The sequence below is a fragment of the Scyliorhinus torazame genome, chromosome 3 (assembly GCF_047496885.1).
Source record: "Scyliorhinus torazame isolate Kashiwa2021f chromosome 3, sScyTor2.1, whole genome shotgun sequence".
Lineage (NCBI taxonomy): Eukaryota > Metazoa > Chordata > Chondrichthyes > Carcharhiniformes > Scyliorhinidae > Scyliorhinus > Scyliorhinus torazame.
In genome coordinates, this window is record NC_092709.1 from 354,057,438 (window position 1) to 354,078,161 (window position 20,724).

General features: G+C 53.4%; 1 protein-coding gene across 2 annotated transcripts in view; it reads right to left on the reverse strand.

The window, feature by feature from the left end:
- LOC140409347 (lysyl oxidase homolog 3B-like) overlaps positions 1-20,724 on the reverse strand; it is a 461,422-nt gene that overhangs the window by 29,397 nt on the left and 411,301 nt on the right. For both annotated transcript variants that reach the window (XM_072497763.1, XM_072497764.1), the window contains 3 exons: positions 15,816-16,059; positions 14,335-14,450; positions 8,093-8,229 (listed from right to left, as the gene is read on the reverse strand). In XM_072497763.1, the coding sequence (XP_072353864.1) occupies positions 8,093-8,229; positions 14,335-14,450; positions 15,816-16,059 (497 nt within the window). The remainder of the gene's footprint in view (positions 1-8,092; positions 8,230-14,334; positions 14,451-15,815; positions 16,060-20,724) is intronic.

A 20,724-nucleotide genomic window follows, 5' to 3' on the forward strand; every position in this document is an offset into this window, starting at 1 on the left:
TCCCAGTGTGTGAAAGGACAGTGTGTGACCCACTGACCCAGAGTCTGAAAGGACAGTGTGTGACCCACTGTCCCAGAGTGTGAAAGGACAGTGCGTGACCCACTGTCCCAGAGTGTGAAAGATCAGTGTGTGACCTACTGTCCCAGAGTGTGAATGGAAAGTGTGTGACCCAATGTCCCAGAGTGTGAAATGACAGTGCGTGACCCACTGTGCCAGAGTGTGAAAGGACAGTGCGTGACCCACTGTCCCAGAGTGTGAAAGGACAGTGTGTGACCCACTGTCCCAGAGTGTGAAAGGACAGTGTGTGTCCCACTGTCCCAGAGTGTGAAAGGACAGTGCGTGACCCAGTGTCCCAGAGTGTGAAAGGACAGTGTGTGACCCACTGTCCCAGAGTGTGAAAGGACAGTGAGTGACCCACTGTCCCAGAGTGTGAAAGCACAGTGTGAGGCCCACTGTCCCAGAGTGTGAAAGGACAGCGTGTGACCCACTGTCCCAGAGTGTGAAAGGACAGCGTGTGACCCATTGTCCCAGAGTTTGAAAGGACAGTGCGTGACCCAGTGTCCCAGAGTGTGAAAGGACAGTGTGTGACCCACTGTCCCAGAGTGTGAAAGGACAGTGTGTGACCCACTGTCCCAGAGTGTGAAAGCACAGCGTGAGGCCCACTGTCCCAGAGTGTGAAAGGACAGTGTGTGACCCACTCTCCCAGAGTGTGAAAGGAGTGTGTGACCCAGTGTCCCAGAGTGTGAAAAGACAGTGTGTGGCCCACTGTCCCAGAGTGTGAAAGGACAGTGCGTGAACCAGTGTCCCAGACTGTGAAAGGACAGTGCGTGACCCAGTGTCCCAGAGTGTGAAAGGACAGTGTGTGACCCACTGTCCCAGAGTGTGAAAGGACAGTGTGTGACCCACTGTCCCAGAGTGTGAAAGGACAGTGTGAGGCCCACTGTCCCAGAGTGTGAAAGGACAGTGTGTGACCCACTGTCCCAGATTGTGAAAGGACAGTGTGTGACCCACTGTCCCAGAGTGTGAAAGGTCAGTGTGTGAGCCACTGTCCCAGAGTGTGAAAGGACAGTGTGTGGCCCACTGTCCCAGAGTGTGAAAGGACAGTGTGTGATCCACTGTCCCAGATTGTGAAAGGACAGTGTGTGACCCACTGTCCCAGAGTGTGAAAGGACAGTGTGTGACCCACTGTCCCAGAGTGTGAAAGGACAGTGTGTGATCCACTGTCCCAGAGTGTGAAAGGACAGTGTGTGACCCACTGTCCCAGATTGTGAAAGGACAGTGTGTGACCCACTGTCCCAGTGTGTGAAAGGACAGTGTGTGACCCACTGACCCAGAGTCTGAAAGGACAGTGTGTGACCCACTGTCCCAGAGTGTGAAAGGACAGTGCGTGACCCACTGTCCCAGAGTGTGAAAGATCAGTGTGTGACCCACTGTCCCAGAGTGTGAAAGGACAGTGCGTGACCCAGTGTCCCAGAGTGTGAAAGGACAGTGTGTGACCCACTGTCCCAGAGTGTGAAAGGACAGTGTGTGACCCACTGTCCCAGAGTGTGAAAGCACAGTGTGAGGCCCACTGTCCCAGAGTGTGAAAGGACAGTGTGTGACCCACTGTCCCAGAGTGTGAAAGGACAGTGTGTGACCCACTGTCCCAGAGTGTGAAAGGACAGTGTGTGACCCACTCTCCCAGAGTGCGAAAGGACAGTGTGTGACCCACTGTCCCAGAGTGCGAAAGGACAGTGTGTGCCCCACTGTCCCAGAGTGTGAAAGGACAGTGTGTGACCCACTGTCCCAGAGTGTGAAATGACAGTGTGTGACCCACTGTCCCAGAGTGTGAAAGGACAGCGTGTGACCCAGTGCCCCAGAGTGTGAAAGGACAGCGTGTGACCCACTGTCCCAGAGTGTGAAAGGACAGCGTGTGATCCACTGACCCAGAGTGTGAAAGGACAGTGTGTAACCCACTGTCCCAGAGTGTGAAAGGACAGTGTGTGACCCACTGTCCCAGAGTGTGAAAGGACAGTGTGTGACCCACTGTCCCAGAGTGTGAAAGGACAGTGTGTGACCCACTGTCCCAGAGTGTGAAAGGACAGTGTGTGACCCACTGTCCCAGAGTGTGAAAGGACAGTGTGTGTCCCACAGTCCCAGAGTGTGAAAGGACAGCGTGTGACCCAGTGTCCCAGAATGTGAAAGGACAGCGTGTGACCCACTGTCCAAGAGTGTGACCCACTGTCCCAGAGTGTGAAAGGACAGTGTGTGACCCACTGTCCCAGAGTGTGAAAGGACAGTGTGTTACCCCCGCTCCCAGAGTGTGAAAGGACAGTGACCCACTGTCCCAGAGTGTGAAAGGATAGTATGTGACCCCTGTCCCAGAGTGTGTAAAGACAGTGTGTGACCCACTGTCCCAGAGTGTGAAAGGACAGTGTGTGACCCACTGTCCCAGATTGTGAAAGGACAGTGTGTGACCCACTGTCCCAGTGTGTGAAAGGACAGTGTGTGACCCACTGACCCAGAGTCTGAAAGGACAGTGTGTGACCCACTGTCCCAGAGTGTGAAAGGACAGTGCGTGACCCACTGTCCCAGAGTGTGAAAGATCAGTGTGTGACCTACTGTCCCAGAGTGTGAAAGGAAAGTGTGTGACCCAATGTCCCAGAGTGTGAAATGACAGTGCGTGACCCACTGTGCCAGAGTGTGAAAGGACAGTGCGTGACCCACTGTCCCAGAGTGTGAAAGGACAGTGCGTGACCCACTGTCCCAGAGTGTGAAAGGACAGTGTGTGTCCCACTGTCCCAGAGTGTGAAAGGACAGTGCGTGACCCAGTGTCCCAGAGTGTGAAAGGACAGTGTGTGACCCACTGTCCCAGAGTGTGAAAGGACAGTGAGTGACCCACTGTCCCAGAGTGTGAAAGCACAGTGTGAGGCCCACTGTCCCAGAGTGTGAAAGGACAGCGTGTGACCCACTGTCCCAGAGTGTGAAAGGACAGCGTGTGACCCACTGTCCCAGAGTGTGAAAGGACAGTGCGTGACCCAGTGTCCCAGAGTGTGAAAGGACAGTGTGTGACCCACTGTCCCAGAGTGTGAAAGGACAGTGTGTGACCCACTGTCCCAGAGTGTGAAAGCACAGCGTGAGGCCCACTGTCCCAGAGTGTGAAAGGACAGTGTGTGACCCACTCTCCCAGAGTGTGAAAGGAGTGTGTGACCCAGTGTCCCAGAGTGTGAAAAGACAGTGTGTGGCCCACTGTCCCAGAGTGTGAAAGGACAGTGCGTGAACCAGTGTCCCAGACTGTGAAAGGACAGTGCGTGACCCAGTGTCCCAGAGTGTGAAAGGACAGTGTGTGACCCACTGTCCCAGAGTGTGAAAGGACAGTGTGTGACCCACTGTCCCAGAGTGTGAAAGGACAGTGTGAGGCCCACTGTCCCAGAGTGTGAAAGGACAGTGTGTGACCCACTGTCCCAGATTGTGAAAGGACAGTGTGTGACCCACTGTCCCAGAGTGTGAAAGGTCAGTGTGTGAGCCACTGTCCCAGAGTGTGAAAGGACAGTGTGTGGCCCACTGTCCCAGAGTGTGAAAGGACAGTGTGTGATCCACTGTCCCAGATTGTGAAAGGACAGTGTGTGACCCACTGTCCCAGAGTGTGAAAGGACAGTGTGTGACCCACTGTCCCAGAGTGTGAAAGGACAGTGTGTGATCCACTGTCCCAGAGTGTGAAAGGACAGTGTGTGACCCACTGTCCCAGATTGTGAAAGGACAGTGTGTGACCCACTGTCCCAGTGTGTGAAAGGACAGTGTGTGACCCACTGACCCAGAGTCTGAAAGGACAGTGTGTGACCCACTGTCCCAGAGTGTGAAAGGACAGTGCGTGACCCACTGTCCCAGAGTGTGAAAGATCAGTGTGTGACCCACTGTCCCAGAGTGTGAAAGGAAAGTGTGTGACCCAATGTCCCAGAGTGTGAAATGACAGTGCGTGACCCACTGTGCCAGAGTGTGAAAGGACAGTGCGTGACCCACTGTCCCAGAGTGTGAAAGGACAGTGCGTGACCCACTGTCCCAGAGTGTGAAAGGACAGTGTGTGTCCCACTGTCCCAGAGTGTGAAAGGACAGTGCGTGACCCAGTGTCCCAGAGTGTGAAAGGACAGTGTGTGACCCACTGTCCCAGAGTGTGAAAGGACAGTGTGTGACCCACTGTCCCAGAGTGTGAAAGCACAGTGTGAGGCCCACTGTCCCAGAGTGTGAAAGGACAGCGTGTGACCCACTGTCCCAGAGTGTGAAAGGACAGCGTGTGACCCACTGTCCCAGAGTGTGAAAGGACAGCGTGTGACCCACTGTCCCAGAGTGTGAAAGGACAGTGTGTGACCCACTGTCCCAGAGTGTGAAAGGACAGTGTGTGACCCACTGTCCCAGAGTGTGAAAGGACAGTGTGTGACCCACTGTCCCAGAGTGTGAAAGGACAGTGCGTGACCCACTGTCCCAGAGTGTGAAAGGACAGTGTGTTACCCCCGCTCCCAGAGTGTGAAAGGACAGTGACCCACTGTCCCAGAGTGTGAAAGGATAGTATGTGACCCCTGTCCCAGAGTGTGTAAGGACAGTGTGTGACCCACTGTCCCAGAGTGTGAAAGGACAGTGTGTGACCCACTGTCCCAGATTGTGAAAGGACAGTGTGTGACCCACTGTCCCAGTGTGTGAAAGGACAGTGTGTGACCCACTGACCCAGAGTCTGAAAGGACAGTGTGTGACCCACTGTCCCAGAGTGTGAAAGGACAGTGCGTGACCCACTGTCCCAGAGTGTGAAAGATCAGTGTGTGACCTACTGTCCCAGAGTGTGAAAGGAAAGTGTGTGACCCAATGTCCCAGAGTGTGAAATGACAGTGCGTGACCCACTGTGCCAGAGTGTGAAAGGACAGTGCGTGACCCACTGTCCCAGAGTGTGAAAGGACAGTGCGTGACCCACTGTCCCAGAGTGTGAAAGGACAGTGTGTGTCCCACTGTCCCAGAGTGTGAAAGGACAGTGCGTGACCCAGTGTCCCAGAGTGTGAAAGGACAGTGTGTGACCCACTGTCCCAGAGTGTGAAAGGACAGTGAGTGACCCACTGTCCCAGAGTGTGAAAGCACAGTGTGAGGCCCACTGTCCCAGAGTGTGAAAGGACAGCGTGTGACCCACTGTCCCAGAGTGTGAAAGGACAGCGTGTGACCCACTGTCCCAGAGTGTGAAAGGACAGTGCGTGACCCAGTGTCCCAGAGTGTGAAAGGACAGTGTGTGACCCACTGTCCCAGAGTGTGAAAGGACAGTGTGTGACCCACTGTCCCAGAGTGTGAAAGCACAGCGTGAGGCCCACTGTCCCAGAGTGTGAAAGGACAGTGTGTGACCCACTCTCCCAGAGTGTGAAAGGAGTGTGTGACCCAGTGTCCCAGAGTGTGAAAAGACAGTGTGTGGCCCACTGTCCCAGAGTGTGAAAGGACAGTGCGTGAACCAGTGTCCCAGACTGTGAAAGGACAGTGCGTGACCCAGTGTCCCAGAGTGTGAAAGGACAGTGTGTGACCCACTGTCCCAGAGTGTGAAAGGACAGTGTGTGACCCACTGTCCCAGAGTGTGAAAGGACAGTGTGAGGCCCACTGTCCCAGAGTGTGAAAGGTCAGTGTGTGAGCCACTGTCCCAGAGTGTGAAAGGACAGTGTGTGGCCCACTGTCCCAGAGTGTGAAAGGACAGTGTGTGATCCACTGTCCCAGATTGTGAAAGGACAGTGTGTGACCCACTGTCCCAGAGTGTGAAAGGACAGTGTGTGACCCACTGTCCCAGAGTGTGAAAGGACAGTGTGTGATCCACTGTCCCAGAGTGTGAAAGGACAGTGTGTGACCCACTGTCCCAGATTGTGAAAGGACAGTGTGTGACCCACTGTCCCAGTGTGTGAAAGGACAGTGTGTGACCCACTGACCCAGAGTCTGAAAGGACAGTGTGTGACCCACTGTCCCAGAGTGTGAAAGGACAGTGCGTGACCCACTGTCCCAGAGTGTGAAAGATCAGTGTGTGACCCACTGTCCCAGAGTGTGAAAGGAAAGTGTGTGACCCAATGTCCCAGAGTGTGAAATGACAGTGCGTGACCCACTGTGCCAGAGTGTGAAAGGACAGTGCGTGACCCACTGTCCCAGAGTGTGAAAGGACAGTGCGTGACCCACTGTCCCAGAGTGTGAAAGGACAGTGTGTGTCCCACTGTCCCAGAGTGTGAAAGGACAGTGCGTGACCCAGTGTCCCAGAGTGTGAAAGGACAGTGTGTGACCCACTGTCCCAGAGTGTGAAAGGACAGTGTGTGACCCACTGTCCCGGAGTGTGAAAGCACAGTGTGAGGCCCACTGTCCCAGAGTGTGAAAGGACAGCGTGTGACCCACTGTCCCAGAGTGTGAAAGGACAGCGTGTGACCCACTGTCCCAGAGTCTGAAAGGACAGCGTGTGACCCACTGTCCCAGAGTGTGAAAGGACAGTGTGTGACCCACTGTCCCAGAGTGTGAAAGGACAGTGTGTGACCCACTGTCCCAGAGTGTGAAAGGCAGTGTGTGACCCACTGTCCCAGAGTGTGAAAGGACAGTGTGTGACCCACTGTCCCAGAGTGTGAAAGGACAGTGTGTGACCCACTGTCCCAGAGTGTGAAAGGACAGTGTGTGACCCACTCTCCCAGAGTGTGAAAGGACAGTGTGTGACCCACTCTCCCAGAGTGCGAAAGGACAGTGTGTGACCCACTGTCCCAGAGTGCGAAAGGACAGTGTGTGACCCACTGTCCCAGAGTGTGAAAGGACAGTGTGTGACCCACTGTCCCAGAGTGTGAAAGGACAGTGTGTGACCCACTGTCCCAGAGTGTGAAAGGACAGTGTGTGACCCACTCTCCCAGAGTGCGAAAGGACAGTGTGTGACCCACTGTCCCAGAGTGCGAAAGGACAGTGTGTGCCCCACTGTCCCAGAGTGTGAAAGGACAGTGTGTGACCCACTGTCCCAGAGTGTGAAATGACAGTGTGTGACCCACTGTCCCAGAGTGTGAAAGGACAGCGTGTGATCCAGTGCCCCAGAGTGTGAAAGGACAGCGTGTGACCCACTGTCCCAGAGTGTGAAAGGACAGCGTGTGATCCACTGACCCAGAGTGTGAAAGGACAGTGTGTGACCCACTGTCCCAGAGTGTGAAAGGACAGTGTGTGACCCACTGTCCCAGAGTGTGAAAGGACAGTGTGTGACCCACTGTCCCAGAGTGTGAAAGGACAGTGTGTGACCCACTGTCCCAGAGTGTGAAAGGACAGTGTGTGTCCCACAGTCCCAGAGTGTGAAAGGACAGCGTGTGACCCAGTGTCCCAGAATGTGAAAGGACAGCGTGTGACCCACTGTCCCAGAGTGTGACCCACTGTCCCAGAGTGTGAAAGGACAGTGTGTGCCCCACTGCCCCAGAGTGTGAAAGGACAGTGCGTGAACCACTGTCCCAGAGTGTGAATGGACAGTGTGTGACCCACTGTCCCAGAGTGTGAAAGGACAGTGTGTTACCCCCGCTCCCAGAGTGTGAAAGGACAGTGACCCACTGTCCCAGAGTGTGAAAGGATAGTATGTGACCCCTGTCCCAGAGTGTGAAAGGACAGTGTGTGACCCACTGTCCCAGAGTGTGAAAGGACAGTGTGCGACCCACTGTCCCAGTGTATGAAAGGACAGTGTGAGACCCACTGTCCCAGAGTGTGAAAGGACAGTGTGTGACCCAGTGTCCCAGAGTGGGAAAGGACAGTGTGTGACCCACTGTCCCAGAGTGTGAAAGGACAGTGTGTGACCCCTGTCCCAGAGTGTGAAAGGACAGTGTGTGACCCCTGTCCCAGAGTGCGAAAGGACAGTGTGTGACCCACTGTCCCAGAGTGTGAAAGGATAGTGTGTGACCCCTGTCCCAGAGTGTGAAAGGACAGTGTGTTACCCACTGTCCCAGAGTGTGAAAGGACAATGTGCGACCCACTATCCCAGACCACCATTCCCCATAACCCCTGAATCCCTTAATAATCAAGAACCTATCTATCTCTTTCTTAAAGAATGATGACCTATTTTACTGATCTCTCCAATTCCTGCGCTCATCCTCAATTCCTGGTTTACCTGCAGGATGTAGTTTCCAGGTTTCACGTCTGTGATGTCAATCCATTGGCAATCGATGTCATGACGATAAGAATCCCAGCAGCCCACAGTGATGCCCTGTTCCCCGAAGTTTGCACACTCGTACCTCTTGGCTACATCTGACAGTGACAAAAAGCTCATTAGACACAAAAGCACGGACAGTGGCCAATGTGAGGTAATGCATTTCGGGAGGTCTAACATAGAGGGGAAATCTTCCATAAATAGCAAAACTCTTAGGAATATAGAAGGTCAGAGAGATCTGGGCGTGCAGGTCCACAGATCTTTCAATGTGGCAATACAAGCGGACAAGGTAGTCGAGAAAGCATCCGGAATGCTTGCCTTCATTGGACGGGGCATCGAGTATAAAAACTGGCAAGTCATGCTGCAGTTGTATAGAACCTTGGTAAGGCCGCACTTGGAATATTGCGCACAATTCTGGTCGCCACACTACCAGAAGGATGTGGAGGCTTTGTAGAGGGTGGAGAGGAGGTTTACCAGGATGTTGCCTGGTCTGGAGGGTGTGAGCTATGTGGAGGGACTGAATAGACTCGGACTGGTTTCATTAGAAAGACGGAGGTTGAGGGGTGACCTTGTAGAGGCCTACAAGATTATGAGGGGCATGGATAGAGTGGATGGGCAGGCACTCTTTCCCAGGGTGGAGGGGTCAGTCACCAGGGGGCAGAGGTTTAAGGTCCGTGGGGCAATGTTTAGAGGAGATGTGCGAGGCAGGTTTTTTACACAGAGGGTGGTGAGTGCCTGGAACGCGTTGCCAGGGGAGGTTCTGGAAGCAGATACATTAACAGCATTTAAAAGGCATCTTGACAAACACATGGATAGGATGGGTATAGAGGGATACGGCACAAGGAAGTGCTGAGGGTTTTGGCCAAGGCTGGTATCATGACCGGTGCAGCCTTGGAGGGCCGAAGGGTCTGTTCCTGTGCTGTATTGTTCTTTGTTCACCCAGAGGAAACTCAAGCAGACACAGGGAGAAAGTGCAAACTCCACACAGACAATGACCCAAGGCCGGAATCGAACCTGGGTCCCTGGCGCTGTGAGGCAGCTGCACTAGCCACTGTGCCATACCCTGACTGTGTCACCGTGCTGTGAGGCAGCAGTGCTAGCCACTGTGCCATACCCCAACTGTGTCCCCGTGCTGTGAGGCTGCAGTGCTAGCCACTGTGCCATACCCCAACTGTGTCCCCGTGCTGTGAGGCTGCAGTGCTAGCCACTGTGCCATACCCCAACTGTGTCACCGTGCGGTGAGGCTGCAGTGCTAGCCACTGTGCCATACCCCAACTGTGTCCCCGTGCTGTGAGGCTGCTTCTTTTGCCCAGAGAATCTGGAACATAGTCTTCGGATAACAGAGCAGATATTTAGGACTAAGACTCGGAGAAACCTCTTCAGTCAGCAGGTTGAGAATTGCCAGGATTCTCCAGCCCAAAGAGCTGTGGATACTCAAGTCATTGAATATATCCAAGACATGGTGAATTGATTTTGGTACCCTTAGGGGTATGTGGGTCACACAGTGAGTGGAATGGGGTAGATGTTACTGGATTGTGGAGCAGCCTGGAAGGGCCGAATGGCCTGCTGTCACTCCCGGCCTGGATTCTCCTCCGCCTTGCGCTGTCGGTACCGGAATTCCCAATGCGGCGGAGAATCCAGTGTCGGGGAGAAAATGGGATTGGCATCAGGCGCCGACCCATTTTTCCAATTAAGGGGCAATTTAACGTGGCCAGTCGGCCTACCCCGCACATCTTTGGGCTGTGGGGGGTGATACCCACGCAAACACGGGGAGAATTTCAAACTCCACACAGACAGTGACCTGGGGTTAAACGTCTTAAGTGAGCTGCCCCGAAGTCCACAGGAGGGCAACCCTCCCCCTCCCACAATGCAACCCCCTGGTCACCCCCACAGCTATTCACTTCAAAGCCACTCGACCGAGAAGGGAGATGATTAGAAAGCACTTAATTCTGTTTGAAGTGGCCCGGGAGCTGTCAATCGAAACTTGATGTTTATAAATTTCACAGCTGACCACTTTGAAGTTGCTCAACCGTGAAGGGCGATGAATGGAACAATGCTGACAGCTGGGGGGGGGGGGTGGAAGTTATCAATCACAGCTGAGTATGATCAGTATCACACAGAAATGAAATGAATGGCTTGCAGATCAAAGATCTGCTGACTGGTTTTCGCTTTCCATGAATTGACAAATGCTGCTTCCTGTGTCTGAGCCAGCAGGTGTATTGCCCAGGTGAGTGTTAAAGCAGTGATTATTTTCTCTGCCTTAGCCTGGATGCTCTCTGGCTTCCAGACAGGAGTCTCTCTTCTGGGGGGGCTTCCTGACAGGGGTATCTCTTCTGGATGGTCTGTCGGGGTGGGGTCTCTTTATTTAGGGGGTCTCTGTGGGGCCTTCTTTATTTAAGGGGTATCTGGTCGGGAGGGGGGTATAGCGGTTGCGAGGGGAGTGTCGGATCGCCCCCTGTACTGCTGGGGAGGTGGAGTGAGCCAGAGAATCGGGGGGGAGCTGAGTTGTGATGTGGGGGTGGGGGGGACAGCCGGGGACCTCGCTATTGGACCACCCGCTAGAAATGGGGCCTCCTGGACTTCCAGGTGCGATGTGAGGGGAGGATGTGCACAAGGCGGCTTCCAAATGTTGAGGACAGATGTGCTCGCTGTTCACTTGCCCCAGCTGATCATGGACAGATGTTGTGGTCTCGCCCCAGACTCCCCAGTTTCTGGGCTTCCTTTTCCAGCACCATGTCGGAGATACTTCCTGTGGGTTTAATCCCACCTTTGCTGGTCTCTATATTTAGGGTTTTGCATTCGCCAGCGTTTCACTCTGGGGTAGAGGCGGCCGTTGTCACCTTTACCCCAGAGGTTTGCAAATTAATGCATGGCGTGGAATATGAGGGATTCCCCGGGAATCCCGCTATCGGCTCGCCACCTTGAGCGGGTGGCCCGATAGCGGATTCCTGCAGCCGGCAAGGCAACCCAACCACGCATCGAAAATTGGACCCGATCCCCACACCGAAAATCACCCCCGCCCCCAAACCCCTGACAGCACAGCAGCCCTCAACCCCCGGATTCCTGAGCGCCCCCACCCAAGTACGGGGGCCCTGTAATAGGGGGACCCCCACAGGGACCCCTGCATAAAGGAACCTCTTCCACAGAGCCCCCACCCCCCACACAGACCCCACACCCCCACACAGAGCCTCCATCCCCCACACAGACCCCACACCCCCACACAGAGCCCCCACCCCCCACACAGACCCCACACCCACACAGACCCCACACAGAGCCCCCACACAGACCCCACACCCCCACACAGACCCCCACACAAAGCCCCCGCCCCACACAGACCCCACACCCCTCACACAGACCTTCCACCCCTCACACACCCCCCTCACACAGACTCCCCACCCCCTCACAGACCCCCACACTGAGCCCCCACCCCCCACACAGTCCCCCCACCCCTCACACAGACCCCTCACATAAACCCCCACACAGAGACCCCAACCCCACACAGAGCCCCCACCCCCTACACAGACCCCCACACAGACCCCCCAACCCACACAGTGCCCCCACCCCCCACACAGACCCCCACAGTGCCCCCACCCCACACAGACTCCCCACCCCCCACACAGACCCCTCACACAGACCCCCACACAGAGCCCCCACCCCCACACAGACTCGCCACCACCCACACAGACCCCCACATAGAGCCCCCACCCCCACACAGACTCCCCACCCCCACATAGACCCCTCACACAAAGCCCCCATACAGAGCCCCCACCCCCACACAGACTTCCCACCCCACACAGACCACCCACCCCTCACACAGACCCCCACACAGAGCCCCCACCCCACACAGACCCCCCACCCCCACACAGACTCCTTCACCCCCACACAGACCCCCCACCCCTCACACAGACCCCTCACACAGACCCCCACACAGAGCCCCCACCCCCACACAGACTCGCCACCCCCCCACATGGACCCCTCACACAGACCCCCTCACAGATCCTCTCACCCTCACACAGACCCCCCACCCCCACACAGACTCCTTCACCCCCACACAGACCCCCCACCCCTCACACAGACCCCCACACAGACCCCCTCACCCCCACACAGAACCCCCACCCCTCACACAGACCCCCCACACAGAACCCCCTCGCCCCCCACGCAGAACCCCCACCCCCCACACAGACCCCCCACACAGACCACCTCACCCGCCACACGGACCCCTCAGAAAAAGGACCCCAGTCTGGACGCTGAGCAGCAGTGCTGACAGAGGCTGTGAGAAGCATTCTAGCTGTAATACTTAGCTGGCAGCTCAACGTGTCCATTCCTGCCAGGCGAGAGGCTGCTGCTGCGGCTGGCTCCCACAGATCCACTGTCTGCACACCATGACTGACCGCTCGTATAAACCATCCGCTGCTTTGATCCCATTGGCTTCAGTGGCCTGAGTGGTAAAACGCCAATGTTTGTAAACATTGACCACCTCAAAGAGGTGAAAGTGCTCCGAGTGCATTCCAATAACTCCATGCGTGATTCCGCTGCACTAAGGTCTCTCTGACCACACTCTAAAGCCATGAATGGTCTGCCGATAGCGGATCTGTGGGAACGAGATGGAGACTTCTGCTCTTCCTGGAGGAGTGGACACGTGGAGCTGCAAGGTGAGTATTGCAGCTGGAATACTTCCCACTGCCCCTGTCTGCATTGCGCTCAGAATTCCAGACAGGGGTCTGTTTTCGGAGAGCGGGGAGGTGTGTCCGTGGGGAAGGGGGGGGAACCCCTTAGTCAGGGGTCCCTGTAGGGGTCTGCCTATCACAGGGGTCCCTCCCAGTGTTAAACCTGAAATCTCCCAGTGTTAAACCTGAAATCTCCCAGTTTTATCCTGAAATCTCCCAGTGTTAAACCTGAATCCTCCCAGTATTAAACCTGAAATCTCCCAGTGTTAAACCTGAAATCTCCCAGATTTCATCCTGAAATCTCCCAGTGTTAATCCTGAAATCTCCCAGTGTCAAACCTGAATCCTCCCAGTATTAAACCTGAAATCTCCCAGTGTTAAACCTGAAATCTCCCAGTGTTAAACCTGAATCCTCCCAGTATTAAACCTGAAATCTCCCAGTGTTAAACCTGAAATCTCCCAGTGTTAAACCTGAATCCTCCCAGTATTAAACCTGAAATCTCCCAGTGTTAAACCTGAAATCTCCCAGTTTTCATCCTGAAATCTCCCAGTGTTAATCCTGAAATCTCCCAGTTTTCATCCTGAAATCTCCCAGTGACAAACCTGAATCCTCCCAGTATTAAACCTGAAATCTCCCAGTGTTAAACCTGAAATCTCCCAGTTTTCATCCTGAAATCTCCCAGTGTTAAACCTGAATCCTCCCAGTAATAAACCTGAAATCTCCCAGTGTTAAACCTGAAATCTCCCAGTTTTCATCCAGAAATCTCCCAGTGTTAAACCTGAAATCTTCCAGTTTTCATCCTGAAATCTCCCAGTTTTAAACCTGAAATCTCCCAGTGTTAAACCTGCCATCTCCCAGTTTTCATCCTGAAATCTCCCAGTTTTAAACCTGCCAGCTCCCAGTTTTCATCCTGAAATCTCCCAGTGTTAAACCTGCCATCTCCCAGTTTTCATCTTGAAATCTCCCAGTGTTAAACCTGAAATCTCCCAGTTTTCATCCTGAAATCTCCCAGTTTTAAACCTGAAATCTCCCAGTGTTAAACCTGCCATCTCCCAGTTTTCATCCTGAAATCTCCCAGTGTTAAACCTGAAATCTCCCAGTTTTCATCCTGAAATCTCCCAGTGTTAAACCTGCCACCTCCCAGTGTTAATCTGGCCAAGTCCTAGTGTTAATGCTGCTGGTGCCCGATGCCACTGCCTTTGAGCTACAGTACTCTGGGGAGGAGTGAAGGGTTGGCACTTGTTGGACACAGTTATGGACAGCCTGCAGAGCCTTGCAGATGGACATGGGAAGATCTATGAGGTATGAACCAGAGGCCAGCCCTCACTCATTCAGACAGGCCAGCCGTAATCTCTAACTGTGCCACTGGCGGATGCAAGGCCAGGATTAGTGTAGATGCAAGAAAGGCTGGTTTCCATGGAAACGGGCAGTCATCCTGAAAACCAACATTGATATAGAAGCACAGCACTGCCAGCAATATCAGTCAATGTCCTTCAATCCTGCACCTCTACCCGATTGAGAGAGAATGTCACTCACTGTCACCACAATCGCTGTCCTCCAGACAGAAGCTGGCCTTATGTCCCTCCGCCACCTTGCTGCCGTTCAATGTCAGGATATCATAATGGGTGAAGATGTCCATGCTGTGATAGTGTCTGTGGGAAGAGTAGGAAGAGCTTAGGACAAATCAATCCCGACCCACTCAAACTCACTGCCCAAGAACATAGGTCGACAATCTGCAGCCCTCTACACTGTCCCCATCAAACACTCCCAGGACAGGTACAGCACGGGGTTAGATACAGAGTAAAGCTCCCTCTACACTGTCCCCATCAAACACTCCCAGGACAGGTACAGCACGGGGTTAGATACAGAGTAAAGCTCCCTCTACACTGTCCCCATCAAACACTCCCAGGACAGGTACAGCACGGGGTTAGATACAGAGTAAAGCTCCCTCTACACTGTCCCCATCAAACACTCCCAGGACAGGTACAGCACGGGGTTAGATACAGAGTAAAGCTCCCTCTACACTGTCCCCATCAAACACTCCCAGGACAGGTACAGCACAGGGTTAGATATAGAGTAAAGCTCCCTCTACACTGTCCCCATCAAACACTCCCAGGCCAGGTACAGTACAGGGTTTGATACAGAGTAAAGCTCCCTCTACACTGTCCCCATCAAACACTCCCAGGACAGGCACAGCATGGGGTTTGATACAGAGTAAAGCTCCCTCTACACTGTCCCCGTCAAACACTCACAGGACAGGTACAGCACGGGGTTTGATACAGAGTAAAGCTCCCTCTACACTGTCCCCATCAAACATTCCCAGGACAGGCACAGCACAGGTTAGATACAGAGTAAAGCTCCCTCTACACTGTCCCATCAAACACTCCCAGGACAGGTACAGCACTGGGTTAGATATAGAGTAAAACTTCCTCTACACTGTCCCCATCAAACACTCCCAGAACAGGTACAGCACGGGGTTAGATACAGAGTAAAACTCCCTCAATATTGTCCCATCAAATGTTCTCACTTGACCTCCTCTATTCACTTGTCCCTCGTGTTTTTTAAATGCTATCGGATTTAACCATTCCTTCTGACTGGAAGAACTGTGTTTGCTCAATGCCTCTCTCCACACGAGCCCCACGGTTTATTTCCACAAATCTTGCTCACCCTCTCTTTCCACTAATATTCTCCTTTCTAGGGCAGCACGGTGGCGCAGTGATTAGCACTGCTGCCTCACGGCGCCGAGGTCCCAGGTTCGATCCCGGCTCTGGGTCACTGTCCGTGTGGAGTTTGCACATTCTCCCCGTGTTTGCGTGGGTTTCGCCCCCGCAACCCAAAAGGTGTGCAGGGTAGGTGGATTGGCCACGCTAAATTGTCCCTTAATTAGAAAAAAATGAATTGGGTACTCTAAATTTATATTAAATATATATATATTCTCCTTTCTGAGTTCCCTTTGAGCTTCTCTGATCCCCAGGTAACAACAGAGCCTTTCACCAATCTGGCGAAGCCTCACTTACCCGTGACATTCGTGCCAGACCCAGGAGTGCCGACCGGCCTTGGGTCTGAAGTCCGCCCGCCCGATGTTGTGAATTTCGGAGGAGAAGCGGAGGAGCCGGCGGTGTCCATATGGCCAGTTGGCATTCTGGGCAGAACTGGACAGGCAGTTCTCCTCGGCGGCACAGTAGAGCATGTGCAGGGGTCGATCCTCAAGGTAAGCAGTCTGCTGAACAAGCCGGGCATCCAAAATCAAGTCGGAGGAAGCTGTGAATACACAGGGCACAAAATGTTCATACGTTAGAGCACCTGCCAGGGCAGCAGTGACAGATCACACTGGAACACTGTACCAGAGCAGCAGTGACAGAGAACACTGGAACACTGTCAGAGCAGCAGTGACAGAGAACACTGGAACACTATACCAGAGCAGCAGTGACAGATCACACAGGAACACTATACCAGAGCAGCAGTGACAGAGAACACTGGAACACTGTACCAGAGCAGCAGTGACAGATCACACTGGAACACTGTACCAGAGCAGCAGTGACAGATCACACTGGAACACTATACCAGAGCAGCAGTGACAGAGAACACTGGAACACTGTACCAGAGCAGCAGTGACAGATCACACTGGAACACTGTACCAGAGCAGCAGTGACAGATCACACTGGAACACTATACCAGAGCAGCAGTGACAGAGAACACTGGAACACTGTACCAGAGCAGCAGTGACAGATCACACTGGAACACTGTACCAGAGCAGCAGTGACAGAGAACACTGGAACACTGTACCAGAGCAGCAGTGCCAGATCACACTGGAACACTGTACCAGAGCAGCAGTGCCAGATCACACTGCAACACTGTACCAGAGCAGCAGTGCCAGATCACACTGTACCAGAGCAGCAGTGCCAGATCACACTGGAACACTGTACCAGAGCAGCAGTGACAGATCACACTGGAAGACTGTACCAGAGCAGCAGTGACAGAGAACACTGGAACACTGTACCAGAGCAGCAGTGCCAGATCACACTGGAACACTGTACCAGAGCAGCAGTGACAGAGAACACTGGAACACTGTCAGAGCAGCAGTGACAGAGAACACTGGAACACTATACCAGAGCAGCAGTGACAGATCACACTGGAACACTATACCAGAGCAGCAGTGACAGAGAACACTGGAACACTGTACCAGAGCAGCAGTGACAGATCACACTGGAACACTGTACCAGAGCAGCAGTGACAGAGAACACTGGAACACTGTACCAGAGCAGCAGTGCCAGATCACACTGGAACACTGTACCAGAGCAGCAGTGCCAGATCACACTGCAACACTGTACCAGAGCAGCAGTGCCAGATCACACTGCAACACTGTACCAGAGCAGCAGTGCCAGATCACACTGGAACACTGTACCAGAGCAGCAGTGACAGATCACACTGGAAGACTGTACCAGAGCAGCAGTGACTGGAACACTGTCAGAGCAGCAGTGACAGAGAACACTGGAACACTATACCAGGGCAGCAATGACAGATCACACTGGAACACTATACCAGAGCAGCAGTGACAGAGAACACTGGAACACTGTACCAGAGCAGCAGTGACAGAGAACACTGGAACACTATACCAGAGCAGCAGTGACAGAGAACACTGCAACACTGTACCAGAGCAGCAGTGCCAGATCACACTGGAACACTGTACCAGAGCAGCAGTGCCAGATCACACTGCAACACTGTACCAGAGCAGCAGTGCCAGATCACACTGCAGCACTGTACCAGAGCAGCAGTGCCAGATCACACTGGAACACTGTACCAGAGCAGCAGTGACAGATCACACTGGAAGACTGTACCAGAGCAGCAGTGACAGATCATTCTGGAACACTGTACCAGGGGATCAGTGACAGATCACACTGGAGCACTGTACCAGAGCAACAGTGACAGAAAACACTGGAACACTGTACCAGAGCAGCAGTGACAGACCACACTGGAACACTGTCCCAGAGCAGCAGTGACAGATCACTATGGAACACTGTACCAGAGCAGCAGTGACAGACCACACTGGAACACTGTACCAGAGCAACAGTGACAGATCACACTGGAACACTGCCAGAGCAGCAGTGACAGATCACATTGGAGCACTGTACCAGAGCAGCAGTGCCAGATCACATTGGAACACTGTACCAGAGCAGCAGTGACAGATCACACTGGAGCACTGTACCAGAGCAGCAGTGGCAGATCACTCTGGAACACTGTACCAGAGCAGCAGTGACAAATCAAACTGGAACACTATACCAGAGCAGCAGTGACAGATCACACTGGAGCACTGTACCAGAGCAGCAGTGCCAGATCACTCTGGAACACTGTACCATAGCAGCAGTGACATATCACACTGGATCACTGTACCAGAGCAGCAGTGCCAGATCATCTGGAACATTGTACCAGAGCAGCAGTGACAGATCACACTGGATCACTGTACCACAGCAGCAGAATCAGAATACTTTGGAACACTGTGCCAGAACAGCAGTGACAAAGAACACTGGAACACTGTAATAGAGCAGCATTGACAGGCCACACTGGATCACTGTACTACAGGAGCAGTGACAGATCACACTGGAAGACTGTACCAGAGCAGCAGTGACAGATCACTCCGGAACACTGTACCAGAACAGCAGTGACAGACCACACTGGAACACTGTACCAGAGCAGCAGGGACAGATCACACCGAAGCACTGTACCAGAGCAATAGTGCCAGATCACATTGGACACTGTACTACAGGAGCAGTGACAGATCAAACTGGAAGACTGTACCAGAGCAGCAGTGACAGATCACTCTGGAACACTGTACCAGAGCAGCAGGGACAGATCACACCGAAGTACTGTACCAGAGCAATAGTGCCAGATCACATTGGACACTGTACCAGAGCAGCAGTGACAGAGAACACTGGACCACTGTGCCAGAGCAGCAGTGACAGATCACACTGGAACACTGTACAAGATCAACAATGACAGAGAACACTGGAACACTGCCAGAGCAGCAGTGACAGATCACACAGGAACACTGTACCAGAGCAGCAGTGACAGATCACACTGGAACACTGCCTGAGCAGCAGTGACAGATCACACTGGAACACTGCCAGACCAGCAATGACAGATCACACTGGAACACTATACCAGAGCAGCTGTGACAGATCACACTGGAACACTGCCAGAGCAGCAATGACAGATCACATTGGAGCACTGTACCAGAGCAGCAGTGCCAGATCACATTGGAACACTGTACCAGAGCAGCAGTGACAGATCACACTGGAGCACTGTGCCAGAGCAGCAGTGGCAGATCACTCTGGAACACTGTACCAGAGCAGCAGTGACAGATCACACTGGAGCACTGTACCAGAGCAGCAGTGCCAGATCACTCTGGAACACTGTACCAGAGCAGCAGTGACATATCACACTGGATCACTGTACCAGAGCAGCAGTGCCAGATCACTCTGGAACATTGTACCAGAGCAGCAGTGACAGATCACACTGGATCACTGTACCACAGCAGCAGAATCAGAATACTTTGGAACACTGTGCCAGAACAGCAGTGACAAAGAACACTGGAACACTGTAATAGAGCAGCATTGACAGGCCACACTGGAACACTGTACTACAGGAGCAGTGACAGATCACACTGGAAGACTGTACCAGAGCAGCAGTGACAGATCACTCCGGAACACTGTACCAGAGCAGAAGTGACAGACCACACTGGAACACTGTACTACAGGAGCAGTGACAGATCACACTGGAAGACTGTACCAGAGCAGCAGTGACAGATCACTCTGGAACACTGTACCAGAGCAGCAGTGACAGATCACACCGAAGCACTGTACCAGAGCAATAGTGCCAGATCACATTGGACACTGTACCAGAGCAGCAGTGACAGAGAACACTGGACCACTGTGCCAGAGCAGCAGTGACAGATCACACTGGAACACTGTACAAGAGCAACAGTGACAGAGAACACTGGAACACTGCCAGAGCAGCAGTGACAGATCACACTGGAAGACTGTACCAGAGCAGCAGTGACAGATCACACTGGAACACTGCCTGAGCAGCAGTGGCAGATCACATTGGAGCACTGTACCAGAGCAGCAGTGACAGATCACACTGGAACACTGTGCTACAGCAGCAGCGATCCAACACTGGGGCACTGTGCCAGAGCTGCAGTGATACCACACTGGGGCACTATGCCAGAGGAACAATGATGACACACTGTGCTACTGTGTGAGAGGAGCCATGATACCACACTGAGGCGCTGTACCAGGACTGCAGTGGCATCACACTGGGGCACAGTGCTACAACAGCAGTGATACCACACTGGGGCAATGTGCCAGAGGACCAATGATGCCACACTGGGGCACTGTGCCAGAGCAGCAGTGACATCATGCTGGGGCACTGTACCAGAGCAGCAGTGACAGAGAACACTGTTCCAGAGCACCAGTGACAGATCACACTAGAACGCTGTATTAGAGCAGTAGTGACAGATCACATTGGAACACTGTCAGTGCAGCAGTGACCGATAACACTGGAGCACTGTACCAGAGCAGCAGTGACAGATCACACTGGAACATTGTACCAGAGCAGCAGTGATAGATCACACTGGTGCACTGTACCAGAGCAGCAGTGACAGATCACACTGGAACACTGTACGAGGGCAGCAGTGACAGATCAAACTGGAACACTGTACCAGAGCAACAGTGACAGATCGCACTGGAACACTGTACCAGAACAGCAGTGACAGATCACACTGGAACACTGCCTGAGCAGCAGCGACAGATCACATTGGAGCACTGTACCAGAGCAGCAGTGCCAAAGAATACTGGAACACTGCCAGAGCAGCAGTGACAGATCATACTGGAGCACTGTACCAGAGCAGCAGTGACCAGATCACTCTGG